Here is a 15,201-nt window from a genome sequence, read left to right as displayed (position 1 = left end):
CCACTGGGCAATCCCTAGAAAATATCTAATGGAACCTCACCTTAAAACATAGATAATCAAACACCAGAATTAACATTAATACCTCAATATATATATATATATATATATAAATAAGTCCACAACCGGCCTACTGTAATACAGGCCATAACTACACACATGAGTATTATGGTCTCTACTGACTCCCATAATTAAAATCAGAGCATTCTAAGAGTGTCAACAAAGTCTATGAGTACAAATAAGTAATAAATAAGTCTAGAAGATAACAATAGATGAAGAAAGGATAAATACGGCTGCTATAGTGGAAGGAAACAAGCGATAAGCTATGCGTGAGGTAGACTGCTACTAGCTGCCTGGGCCTAGGGGAACGAATTTAAAACAATAAAACGTGAGCTAAAGAAATCTCAGTGAGTGGCATAGTATAATAGAAAAATAATGATTTATTTCTGAAAAATCTTTCTCTCAAGACCTCACATTCCACTCGTTGAAAAGTTTCCCATTTAAAAATCATTTCACAAAACCCAAACTTGTACCCCAATTAATATCATAAAATCCGATGCTCAAAAGTATGAAGAACGATCATTGTAATATTATGAAATGTCTCAAATCCAGATATAAACATTTGAGCATAAACTATAATAAATATAGTTCCACCAAATAAATATGAAAATGTAGAAATCACCATAATATTTGTAAATCAACAATATATACAAACATATACAATGTACCATACGATGCACCAATCTGTAAACCGTGGGATACACCTACCTCACGACCCTCAATATATGAATGGTGTCGTGGAAATAATAAATAACCGTCGGGACGTACCCAACCTCATGGTCCGTGGCAATAATAAACCGTTGGATGATACCAACCTCATGGCACCGTGATAATAATAATAAACCGTCGGATAAACCCGACCTCACAGTCCATGGTAATAATAGATAACCGTTGGATGAAACCAACCTCACGGCAACGTGGTAAACCCACCACGCGGTAATATAATATAATATAATACTGTTCCAAGGTATTGGCATTACATGGTACATCAATTTAAAAATAACCAATACAGTATACATGAAACAATCTTGTAAGATTATATATATACTTTTCCAAACGATATTGTATCATAAATCATAATTTAACATTTAAACTTCCACCGCTTAATTAAATACTTCAAAATCTCAAAACATCATTTCATACGAAAACCAAAAATACCACAGTGAAATATATTCACCATAAACCAATTTTAAGCACATAAAATTATAAAATATTTGATCATGTTTAAAATCATATGATTTTCAATCTGGTTTCTCAAACCAAATAGTTTCCAAAATGATTTAAAATCTCAATTTAATTACCAAGATATTTAAATACCACAAGTCCATTTATGGACCCATTAAACTTGAAAATCACTTAAAATATTATCAAAAGTCATATAAAATGATAATACATATATGTGAAAGCAAATATTTATATATGCATAAAACAACATTTCATTCAAATGATATATACGTAAAATATTTAAACCACATATATACTATACTATGTACCCAAATCATTTAAAAATGATATAATCACTCACAGTACTGTAGATGCTCATGCCTGCTCCTCTACAGGATTGCCTCCAGGCTCAACTCGAATGCCTGTAATATAATAAAATATTCCTCAGGCTCTAAACAACTAAACCAGAGACACTTATACAACCCAAATGTCTCAAAATGATTTACAGTACTACAAAATTGCATAAATTGGACACCGGACAGTCCAATTATACCGCGTGTCCTTAGGATCCGGTACCCAAAATTGGGAATTTTGACCCAAAGCCTAATATTTCAAAATTGAACCACCTAATGGGTCCTAATAATACACAATTTCACTAATTCAACTCCAATTTTAACTAATTTGACTAATTTTGTCCAAACACAGTCCCCAACTTATCCGAAAATTAACTAATTGATCCAAAAATAAAAAAATTATCAAACGACCTCTAAAATTTACAAACTTTATATTGACAAAAAGCCCAAGAGACAAGGAACTCATCAGTATGCTCACCTTGGTCCAAAGTTTCCTCCGGTGGCCGAAAAACACTATTAAAGCGTTGGCCCAATTTCTTGTTGACGGATCTTTCAAACGGTGAGGAATCTTGACAAAATAACCATGGAAACGAGCTCAGAGGGGTCGAAAATAGTTGAAAAGGTTTATGGGTTGGTCTGAAACGGCCAAAAAATGAGAAAATCCGGCGATCCACCTCGCCGGCCGCCGCGGACTTCGCCTGCTCGATCTGGGCGCGTCCGGCCTCTTCTTGCCGTGAAATTTCACGGCTGAGCTTGCCTTCAAGTGACCTTCCTTGGTGTCTAGCGCGTGTAAGTGGTGGTTGGCCGAAAATGGGCAAAATGGCGGTGACCGGTTCGATGGTAAACGGGTCGAAACAACCCAGTTTGGACCCACGGATCTGAGGAGAGAATTTTTCGGGTTTTGGGAAAAAAAATGGGTATTTTGGGCTTTGTTTCCTATTTGACTCGCTTATCTAGGCTTATATAAAGTGTTGGGTCATTAACAGACAAAAAGTGGGGATTGGCTTGGACACTGATTTAAAATTTATGCTTAAAATTTCTCAGAACTATAACTTTTTATCCGTAACTCAGAATTTGGCGTGCCACCAGTCTATGAACTCGTATCGACGAGATCTACACAATGGTAACTCAGTCAAACCAAAAATATTGGCTATTGAAAAAGTCAACTTGAACCCATATATTATTCACTTGGTCAAACTTTGTCAAACTTAGTCAATTTGGTCAAACTTGTTTAATCATGTATATTTTTTTGGTACGGGGTATTACAACCTATCCCCCTTAAAGAAATTTCATCCACGAAATTTGTACTTTAGTTTTGGAGGAGGTAAGGATACTGACTCCGCATTTGATCCTCTAGCTCCCAAGTCGCCTCCTCGACAATTTGGTTTCTTCAAAGAACCTTCACCAAAGCTATAGTATTGTTGAGAAGCCTTTTCTCTTCCCTTCCTAAAATCTGCACTGGCTGCTCCTCATGAGACAAGTCATCCATAAATTCAATCTCCTGTGTCTCCAACACATGTGATGGGTCTAAGATATACTTGCTGAGCATGGAATGTGAAAAACATCATGGACTTGAGAAAGCTCCTCCGACAAGTCAACCCTGTAAGCCACTGGACCTATCCTCTCTAATATCTCATATGGTCCAATGTAGCAAGGACTTAACTTCCCTCGTTGTCCAAAACGTACTACACCTTTCCAAGGACAGAGCCTTAAGAATACTCGATTGTTAACCTCAAACTTGAGATCCTTCCTACGCACATCCGCATAGCTCTTTTGCCTGTCTTGTGCTACTTTCAACTTAGCCCGTATGATATTGACCTTATCCAATATCGCCTGAACAATCTCAGGGTCTAGAAGTTTCCTTTCACCCATCTCATTCCAACATAATGGAGTCCGACATTGTCTCTCATACAACGGCTCATAAGGTGACATCTTCAATGTTCGAGTGATAGCTATTGTTGTAGGTGAACTTTGCTAAAGGTAGATACTCATTCCAATCCCCTTTGAACTATAGCACACATGACCTCAACATATCCTCTAAGGTTTGAATAGTCCTCTCAGATTGTCCATCGGTCTGAGGGTGAAAAGCGGTACTCAAATTCAACTTGACACCAAGTTCATTCATTAATCTTCGCCAAAATCTCAAAGTGAACCGTGGATCTCTGTCAGATATAATCAATATTGACACTCCATGCAAGCTCACTATATGATTCATAAAGAGTTCCACTAACTTTTGAGGAGAAAACTTCTCACGAAAGGGTAGGAAATGTGCAGACTTAGTGAATCGATCCACAATCATCCAAATACCGTCATGCCTCTGAACTGTGGGTGGAAAGCTTGAATACAGAATCCATCGTGATGCGCTCCCATTTCCATTCTAGGATGGGTAAGGGCTATAGAAGTCCAAAAGGCATTTATCTCTCTACTTTCACTTATTGGCAAATGAAACACTTGGATATATAATCAGCAACTTCTCTTTTCATCGCTGCCCACCAATAATGCTTTTTCAAGGTATGGTACATTTTGATGCTACCAAGATGCATGGCATACACAGAACTATGCGCTTCATCCAGTACTTGCCTTTTCAGCTCTTCATTTGCGGGAACACAAAGCCTAGAACCAATCACCAATGCTCTATTGCCTCTGATAGTGAAATCTGACTTCCCCCTTGTTTAGCTTTCCTTCTTATACTCATTAAGTAAGGGACTTCAAATTAGACCTTAAAAAACACAATCCATAGGTATTGGTCGTAATCAAAAGCTAGTAAAAAGTCCTCATGAAGTATGCATGCACAATTTAACACCCAACTGTGCAACTCAAACATCAAAGAAATAGTGCAATCATAATCCTTGAGCAATCTTACCCATCTCCTTTGCCTTAAGTTCAACTTCTTCTGAGTAAACAAATACTTAAGGCTCTTATGATCAGTAAGGGTCCGACAAGCAACTCTATACAAGTAGTGCTCCAAACTTTCAATATAAAGATTATTGCAGCAAGCTCTAACTCATGAGTCGGATAATTCAGCTCGTGCTTCTTCAACTGTCTAGAAGCATAAGTAACAACTCATAACTTTCTAAAAAAAAAACTACATCCATTAATTCAAAAAGAAGGCTTAGAACTTAAATCTAATTTCCTCAAACCAAATACTAGTGTCACAAAGTTAAAATGTAAATTATTCTCCTTGCCTCCGATTACACTCCTAGTACTTGCAATTATAAGATCCATGTTCCTCATTGATTATCCAATTTCCTTAACCTCGACAACATCTTTCTTTTAACCAAATCCATCAAAGTCATAAAACAAAGTTCCTTATATTTATTCCGATGGAGAGCTTTAGATTGCTTATAAAGCCTAAAAGAAATCCCCAAGATTGTCAACACCAAGAAATATGAAGCCAAAAGATCAAGTTTGAGTCCTCTCATCATCTCAAATGTCATTCTTGAAGATACCTCAAATTCTTCCAATTTCAAACAAACTCCAAGAATACATACCTCGAGCAATAAAGAAATTTAAATTTTTAATTCTAATATCACAACCAAATAGTATAAACTAGTTACTAGATTCTCAAACCATAAGAAAACATTCATTACTTGCTTATATTCTAGCTATGCCCCAAAAATCATATTCCTTAGGAGATGAAGTTATCATCAAGAATATCAACCACCTTAGAACCATAAAACATCATCGATATAAAACCCTCAATCTTCAAGAAAACAAAATATCAAAACCAAGATCTAAAATCATCATCCAAAAGCAGATGCTACAAAACCAACTTATGAAATTCACCACTTAATTCTCAGCAAATTATCCTACTCAAGATCACCAAAATGCATAAACAAACTTTATCTATACTAGATTCTAATATTAAGAACCTTAATTTCCATGCAACGAAGATAACTACTCTTAAACACCTGACGAGGTTAAAAGAATCCTCCTATGGATGTGGAACCTTTTAGGTAACACCCCTAACGAACTTGAGTCATCTAAACTAGTGTAACATATTCACGTAAAACAAAAGAGTGTGTGGTCCTTGAGCCAATAAAATATATCCCTCACTACCAAGCATAGATAATGTATTTGTCACAACATCAGAGTGATCCTCTTAATTGATCATAGCATATACCTTACCTCTGGTAAGTTGTCATCCCTTCTGACCTCTGCCTTTGGATGTGGACGAAGACCGTTGTCCAGTGTTGGTAGAATCTCTTGAAGTCTGGCCTGTTTATGTATCATATACTTTGTACCCATCAATCAGTTGAAATTGTGCACCCAGTCGTAAAGCTCTAGCATGACCATATTCTCGATAAGGTTAATCATTTTTAAAGTGTTCCGACTGCTTGTAATGAAAGCATGATCCATCCCATTGGCACTACCCATCATGAAACCTGCCACATAAGCTACCTCGGACTGCAGATCTCTAAAAACAAAAAAAAACCTGTTATCGTTGTTCACTGTCCATTATCCTGAACCCTGAGTGGTGTCTCAACTTTAACCTCTTAATCTTAATAAAGGTTGGAGAACAAAGCTCAATGTGAAATGTAGTCTTAAACTATGTTTAAGGGTGATGTCTCCTAGTCTTTCATACGTCCACCACTTCCACGAGTTTCCTTCTAGCATAAAGCTAACTAATGTGACCTTGTCCTCATCCAGACATTGCACAGGATCCATGGAGCTATCACAACCAACTGCTCTAAGTCTACAAGCCTACTTAACAGAATACCTAATAAACCCATTCCTCTCGAGTGATCAAACCAGGCGCTCGACAAGATGCTCCAAATAAATGGACACACCTGTACCTCTAGTTATAGCATGCTGGCAACCACGTCCACCTCCTCGCGCGACATCAAGAAAAAGTTATATATGATAGAATAAGCCAAAATATATTTAACAACCAACAAAGGTAGGTATGGAAGGTAAAATACAGGATGAGTTGTACAGCAATGCATAACCTCAAGGAATTTAGAACCTAAAGCTCTGATACCAAGCTAACAGGACCCTCCCCAGGAACCCTCCTAGGACCTCGCGGGTGATCCCGCCTAGTGAACTCCCACTGGACAATCCCTAGAAAATATCCAATGGAACCTCACCTTAAAACATAGATAATCAAACACCAGCATTAACATTAATACCTCAATATATATATATATATATACATATAAATAAGTCCACAACCAGCCTACTGTACTACAGGCCATAACTACACACATGAGTACTATGGTCTCTACTGACTCCCATAATTAAAATCAGAGCATTCTAAGAGTGTCAACAAAGTCTATGAGTACAAATAAATAATAAATAAGTCTAGAAGATAACAATAGATGAAGAAAGGATAAATACGACTGCTGTAGTGGAAGGAAACAAGCGATAAGCTATGCGCGAGGTAGACTGCTACTAGCTGTCTGGGCTTAGGGGAACGAATTTAAAATAATAAAATGTGAAATAAAGAAATCTCAGTGAGTGACATAGTATAATAGAAAAATAATGATTTATTTCTGAAAAATCTTTCTCTCAAGACCTCTCATTCCACTCATTGAAAAGTTCTCCGTTTAAAAATCATTTCACAAAACCCAAACTTGTACCCAAATTAATATCATAAAATCCGATACTCAAAAGTATGAATGAACAATCATTGTAATATTATGAAATGTCTCAAATCCAGATATAAACATTTGAGCATAAACTATAATAAATACAGTTCCACCAAATAAATATGAAAATGCAGAAATCACCATAATATTTGTAAATCAACAATATATACAAACATATACAATGTATCATACGATGCACCAATCTGTAAACCGTGGGATACACCCACCTCACGACCCTCAATATATGAATGGTGTCGTGGAAATAATAAATAATCGACGGGACGTACCCAACCTCACGGTCCGTGGCAATAATAAACCATTGGATGATACCAACCTCACGGCACTGTGGTAATAATAATAAATTGTCAGATAAACCCGACCTCACAGTCCATGGTAATAATAGATAACTGTTGGATGAAACCAACCTCACGGCACCGTGGTAAACCCAGTGCGCTGTAATATAATATAATATAATACTGATCCAAGGTATTGGCATTACATGGTACATCAATTTAAAAATAACCAATACAGTATACATGAAACAATCTTGTAAGATTATATATATACTTTTCCAAACGATATTGTATCATAAATCATAATTTAACATTTAAACTTCCACCGCTTAATTAAATACTTCAAAATCTCAAAATATCATTTCATACGAAAACCAAAAATACCACAGTGAAATATATTCACCATAAACCAATTTTAAGCGCATAAAATTATAAAATATCTGATCATGCTTAAAATCATATGATTTTCAATCTGGTTTCTCAAACCAAATAGTTTCCAAAATGATTAAAAATCTCAATTTAATTACCAAGATATTTAAATACCATAAGTCCATTTATGGACCCATTAAACTTGAAAATCACTTAAAATATTATCAAAAGTCATATAAAATGATAACACAGATATGTGAAAGCAAATATTTATATATGCATAAAATAACATTTCAATCAAATGATATATATGTAAAATATTTAAACCACATATATACTATACTATATACCCAAATCATTTAAAAATGATATAACCACTCACAGTACTGTAGATGCTCATGCCTGCTCCTCTACAGGATTGCCTTCAAGCTCAACTCGAATGTCTGTAATATAATAAAATATTCCTCAGGCTCCAAACAACTAAACCAGAGATACTTGTACAACCTAAATGTCTCAAAATGATTTACAGTACTACAAAATTGCATAAATTGGATACCGGACAGTCCACTTATACCGCATGTCCTTAGGATCCAGTACCCAAAATTGGGGATTTTTACCCGAAGCCTAATATTTCAAAATTGAACCACCTAATGGGTCCTAATAATATCCAATTTCACTAATTCAACTCCAACTTTAACTAATTTGACTAATTTTGTCCAAACACAATCCCCAACTTATCCGAAAATTAACTAATTGATCCAAAAATGGAAAAATTATCAAACGACCTCTAAAATTTATATAATTTATATTGACGGAAAGCCCAAGAGACAAGGAACTCATCAGTATGCTCACCTTGGTCCAAAGTTTCCTCCGGTGGCCAGAAAACAATATTGAAGCGTCGGCCCAATTTCTCGTTGTCGGATCTTTCAAACGGTGAGCAATCTGGACAAAATAACCATGGAAATGAGCTCAAGGGGTCGAAAATAGTGGAAAAGGTGTATGGGTTGGCCTGAAACGGCCAAAAAATGAGAATCCACCTCGCCGGCTGCCTCGGACTTCGCCGGCCCGATCTGGGCACTTCCGGCCGCTTCTTGCCGTAAAATTTTGACGGCTGAGCTCGCCTTCAAGTGACCTTCCTTGGTGGCTGGCGCGTGTAAGTGGTGATTGGCCGAAAATGGGCAAAACGACGGTGAGCCAGTTCGACGGTAAACGGGTCAAAATGACCCAGTTTGGACCCACGGGTCTGAGGAGAGAATTTCTCGGGTTTTGGGAAAAATAAATGGGTATTTTGGGCTTTGTTTCCTATTTGACTCACTTATCTAGGCTTATATAAAGCGTGGGGTCACTAACAGACAAAAAGTGGGGACTAGCTTGGACATTGATTTAAAACTTATGCTTAAAACTTCTCAGAACCATAACTTTTTATCCGTAACTCAGAATTTGGCGTGCCACCAGTCTATAAACTCGTATCGATGAGATCTACACAATGGTAACTCAGTCAAATCAAAAATATTGGCTATTGAAAAAGTGAACTTGAACCCATATATTATTCACTTGGTCAAACTTGGTCAAACTTAGTCAATTTGATCAAACTTGTTTAATCATGTATATTTTTTTGGTACGGGGTGTTACATATGAATATATATGTATCTATCCAGTATCTTCCCACTTCTTCCAAATACCTTGCAGTTTAGCCTACTTGTCCACATTTTCCGTACTGTTTTTTCATTCTGGCTAATTTCAAAGATTCTATTCAGTACTCAAGAATCAGAATTCTGCAAAAGTTTTAGAAATTTAGTTGATCCTCGGATTTGTATGATATGCTAATTTGTCCAAAGCATTTTTTTGGGGTCAAATGTGTCCAAAACAAAGCATTAGCAAACTCGTTTCCAATGGCTCTAGTCATTGTTTGTTGATGCTAGCTCTGCTAAAACTTTTGCTCTAAAATTGCATCAATCAATTTTTAACTACCAAATGAATAATAATAATAATAAAAATAAAAGAATAGAGAAAACCGTTGAACTATGTTTTGGGATTATTCTAACCTTAAAATGCGAGCAACAACGGCAGCCGGTGTAGGCAACCTTAACTCACCCCAACAATGTGTGTACTTCCCACCTTTCAAGTCCTCCTTCCTACAAACAATTGTTTTGTAAACACCAAAGATTTTTGTCCATTTGAAAGTGGATTAATATAGTTTCAACAACAATGAATTATGAGGGTTCTTCAAGACCATTTATAAGGCTTTTTATTTATTTATTTATTTATTTGGTGAATAGATCATTTATAAGCCTAACAATGCCTTCGTAAGATATTCGTGCAAGCTTCGTCCCAAGCCATCTCATTGTTGTTTTTATGTGTGCATATATAAAATATAAAGACAAGTAAAAATATAATTTACACATACCAACAGAAGTGCCAAAAAATAAATAACAAAATTGACAACAACATCATATTCTCTTCTAGTGGCCTTGCCACTTTCAGTCTTATTATTGAAATGAATTAATGACACCACCCAAATCACATCCATGAACTTAATTACATATATTTTAATTAGCAATACTAAAGTTATCAAATTGTTCACGAAATTTATTTATCAAATAATGTATAGAGATGATGTGATAATATTTAATTGATTTATTTTTCAATTCATTTATTCATTTAAGATTCATTTTTTTCTATATTTAAATTATTTAAATATATCTATCAATTTTAATATATGTTATTGAGTAAATAATTTTGATGAATATCTTGATAGTTATAACATTACTATTTTAATAATTTAATTTACTCATAGTCACACTCTAATTAATTTATATTATATCATTCAAACCCATTTTCTAACGTGTTATATATAAAAATATAATATTATCCATACATGTTTTTCATTAACCCAATTGCATAACTTTTAACCAGATTCATTTGATATTTTAACCAGCCAACTTTATGAACAATATTATTACCGACACCAAATTGTTTAGCCACTTGTTTACTTAGTGATGATATATCTTTGTATTGGTTTATATTGAGTCTCACATATCATTTTATGGCATATTTGGATAATGGTAAAGTTAGTAAAAATCTAATTTCTTTAGTAAAGTGATAACTTTCTTTTGTTTGGACATTTATTGTGAGGTGGAAAAATATGAGTTCAGGAAATTAGATTCCTACCAATGTAGGAAAATATGTGAGAAAGTTGTTCCTACCTATATAGGTGTCATTTTGAGAATTCTGAAGAAAATAATTTTCAATTTTTTTAAAAATATATATTTGCTCTTAATTTATTATACAATATTAAATTTAATTATTTACAAGTCCTAACTTTCCTATTACTTACCAAATATACTAGAAGAAAAATTAATTATCACAAAATTAAATCCCAAAAATTAGTTTCCCTCTCAATTTTGACACTTTTTAAACTAGACCTTAAGGTTTATGTGTTTTTTATTTTATTTTATTTTTTGAAAGACACTTTAAGGTTTATTTATTAATATCTAATTTATATAATTTTTCAACTAATAATCAATTAACAATTCTTGCATCACTGAGAGTATACCTTTAGGTTTAAGGTTTAATATTGGATCTGATTGAAAAATCTCCTCTTACCCCATGTCGTAATAAAATAAATAAAAACTAATAAAATTATTTTTGCAAAATAATAATAATAATAAAACTATAAGTAATATAGCATCATGAAACATAATTTTCTAAATAACTTGATACCATAACACTACTGTTATTTAAGAAAACATGATTTAATAGATAAGACCCTATTTAATAACAAATTTATTTTTTATTATTTTTTATTTTTATTTTTTCTCCTAAGCTGTGTGTAGTTGACTTACTTAGTTGATAGTAGTTTTATAATATTTTATAATTCTATTTGGACCATTTTGGAATTTTCCCCAACAAATAAACTGGTGGACCGAGAGTACGGTGGTGCATGCAAGAAAGGCAACGACACAGTAAAGTAGTGGATGGAGATTTTGCACAAAAGGTCATGAAATTAAATCTCCCACCAACCCGAATTAAAAGAACAAAAAAACAAAAAACAAAGGACTCCATGTTTATGTCATGTGAGAGTAAATGAACCAGTACATGTTGAATTAGGGACAATACTTGTTGATGAGTTCCTACTTAACCTTTTAAATATAATTTTATTAGTGTTTTATAAGTTTTATATAATCAATACTTGTTGATGAGTTCCTACTTAACCTTTTAAATATAATTTTATTAGTGTTTTATAAGTTTTATATAATCAATTGAGGAGTAATTTTTGTTGAGGATACGTTTCCAATATAAAATGAAAATATATTAACAGATTAAATAATGAAAATATCATCTTAATTAATAACTTAATGCTAAATTTTTAGTTGAAGAAGTAGCAACTCATTGCCTAAGTGCCCAATACAAAATGATAGCTATGTTTCCAAAAAATCAAAATTCATCAGTTCATATCTTTTCATTAATATTGTGGGCTCTGTAATTAAATAATTAATGTTGCTTTAATTAAATTTTTAACTATTACTTAATAATCTATGAGATTTTAACAATTTTTCACTAGTCTAGCATCTTCTTTCTTCTTCTTTATATCACTTTCAAGGGTTGTTTTCTGCATCTTTGAAAATTATACACGGGAAGAAACTTAACTGGTTCAAATTTTACCACTTTGAGAAAAAAATGTCCTTTTGGGGTTAGTAAACAAGCTAATGAATAATGACTTAAGTACTTGTATGTCCATGTCTTCTTGTTCCTTAACGAGTAGTATTTTATTTTATTTTATTTTATTTGGTAACATCCATAAGGTGTAGCATGAACCTTTTTTATTTTATCTTATTTTCATATATCTACAGTATATTACAAACACAGAAACAGAGGTTTTGAATTTTTACCAATGCGTTTGAATGGAAAAGAAAAGTTACATAGGCACTACAATTTAATTAATTATAATTTAATCCGTAGATAATCTAGGATTACATGATTTGAATCGGTTTAGGCTAGTGTCAAAAGAAAAATAAATAAATAAATAAAAATAAGAAGAACTCTTGGAATCGATGGAGAAGAAGAAGATAGGCCTACAGTAATATTCTAAAAAAATGTTGAAATCTCACAAATTAATAGATAGTTAAAAATTAACTATAGGGCCTGCATTATTAATGAAAATATATACATCAATAGTACAACAAACGCATAAACCACTAATAAAGTGACACATAACAAGGTAAGTAGGGATGCATTTTCACTGGTGTGGAAGCAAGTACTATCTTTAAAATAATTAAGCTATGAAATTTCTTTTATAAAAAGGTAATGAAACCAAGCATTTTCTCACCAAGATTCCCTGCTCATCTTTAGCATTCTGATCAAAAGCTATTTTGAGTATTGTGAAACATGTCGTCCTCTCTAGTGGGTAAGCTAGAAACAGATGTAGAAATCAAAGCTCCAGCTTCAAAATTCCATGAAATCTTCAAGCACAAACCTCACCACATTTCCAATGTCTCCTCTGACTTCATTCAAGGCTGTGAACTCCATGAAGGTGAATGGGGAGCCGTGGGTTCTGTAGTCTACTGGAAATATTTCCATGGTAAGAATTATAATATTCATAAATATCATATATCTATATAAATAGAATTTTAACTCCACAAACTCTTTTAAGAACTTTGACATGAACTTGCCTTTTTTTTTTTTTTTTTCCCTGATTGTTATTTTCTTGTAAATTAATGACAAATTAAATTATTAAGATGGGAAGCCTAGAGTTGCCAAGGAGTTGGTGGAAGCTATAGATGATGAGAACAATTCCATCACATTCAAAATTCTTGAAGGAGACCTTTTGGAGCACTTCAAGAGCTTCAAAGTCACTCTTCAAAGTATACCAAAAGGTGAGGGAAGTGTAATTCACTGGACTTTGGAATATGAGAAACTTCATGATGAAATTATAGACCCCCACACTTTGATTCAGTTTGTCTCTGATCTCTCCAAAGATCTTCAGAAGTCCCTTGTCGAGGCATAAGAAACGCACGCATATAACAAGGTCCATGAACCTTGGGTTTATTGTTATGGTTTTTATATTAATAATTTTCTAAGTATCTCCGCTTGATGTTTTCTGTGTGTAATAAAAGATCACATGTTGATCGTTTGGTTTCGTTTCCTCTACTCGAGGTTTGAAACCGTTTGCTTGAAATAGTACTATTTCCTAAATTATATATATGTTGTTCACCGGAAGTTTTATACTTCTGCGACGATTATGATGTTTTATGTCATAAGATGATGTTTAAAGGAAACTATTTGGAACCCATGCAATAAATTGTAGCTCCAAACAGGGCTTGAGTGGAGGAACTATTTTCCTTATCTAATTCTCTATTTTTTTTTTCTCTTTATTGTTTGTTTCAATGGTAAATGAAACCTTGGAACATGGTATACAATAGCTTCAATCATTTATTACATCTCTTTAATTACTAGAAAAGTTAGCAAGACATGTTGGCTGTACACTATACCTGGAATTATGAATAATATATATGCAATATGATGATCTCTATCTATATGCTTATAAAGGTTCCTGTCAACTCCTCATCGATTTGCAGTTTAAGCTACTTATCCACTTTCCATACTTATCTATCAGGCTAATGCAAGAAATCCACTTAGGCAACAGAAATCTGCAGAAGTTTCACAAAACTGAGTCGATCACATAAGGAAACCGGTATTAATTAATTCTATGAAACGCTAATTTGTGTAAGCAAATTTTCGTGTTAATGTAACATATACTTGTCTGTTAAGAGCTCTTGTCATCGTTAGGCAACAGCCAGTCACAGACGGCCGCTTATTTACAGCTATATTTGGATTGTGAATGCTCTGCTAGATGTGTATCCAACCATGTTGTCCATGTTCCTCATCCAAAACCTTTGCTCTAAAAATTACTGCAATATTTAATTTTTAACTACCAGATGATAAAACATAGAAGACCATTGAAATTCATTAATTCCTTCAAAACTATGTTCTGGATTGCTCACCTGTATATGTAAGCATCAATGGCTTGTGGGTTGGCATCTAAATCAACAAGGCAACCCTCATTCTTTTGCTTCTTACATGTAATTGAATTGAACGTGCTTAGTTTTTGTAGTCAACATGCTTAGTGATCGTAATTAAGGAACAATAAGTATAGTGTGCATAATATTTCTTTGTATAAATAGGCATATACAGCAATACGTATGGTGTACATTAGAACTTAGAACACAAGTAGGATTTTGCTTTTTTGGACATTGCAGGACACCGGACTACAACCATTTTTAATTACATTTTCCAACAAACTAAAATGAATCTAGTTTAAAATCTATTAGACTTCTGCTGTTTTATGTGATTGGTTTTTACTTAAAACTAGGAAGA

At 33.8% G+C, this 15,201-nt stretch overlaps 1 protein-coding gene across 1 annotated transcript; it reads left to right on the top strand.

Annotated features, from left to right (window-relative positions):
• Nucleotides 1-13,140: 13,140 nt before the first annotated feature.
• On the top strand, nt 13,141-14,169 carry LOC107429336 (MLP-like protein 43). The gene is made up of 2 exons (XM_048462829.2): nt 13,141-13,405; nt 13,563-14,169. The coding sequence occupies exons 1-2, from the start codon at nt 13,213-13,215 to the stop codon at nt 13,829-13,831; spliced, it is 462 nt and encodes a 153-aa protein (XP_048318786.2). The 5' UTR covers nt 13,141-13,212; the 3' UTR covers nt 13,832-14,169.
• The last annotated feature ends 1,032 nt before the right edge of the window (nt 14,170-15,201 follow it).

Source organism: Ziziphus jujuba, chromosome 12, assembly GCF_031755915.1.
Source record: "Ziziphus jujuba cultivar Dongzao chromosome 12, ASM3175591v1".
Classification (NCBI taxonomy): Eukaryota; Viridiplantae; Streptophyta; class Magnoliopsida; order Rosales; family Rhamnaceae; genus Ziziphus; species Ziziphus jujuba.
Note: the sequence above shows the minus strand (reverse complement) of the source record. Positions and strands in the feature narration are given on the sequence as shown.

What these genes read in the sequence shown, in the direction of transcription:
- LOC107429336 (XM_048462829.2), top strand. Translation starts at nt 13,213, where the DNA reads ATGTCGTCCTCTCTAGTGGGTAAGCTAGAAACAGATGTAGAAATCAAA. An exon ending in CTACTGGAAATATTTCCATG is followed by an intron (nt 13,406 to 13,562) that starts GTAAGAATTATA and finishes TAAATTATTAAG; the next exon opens with ATGGGAAGCCTAGAGTTGCC.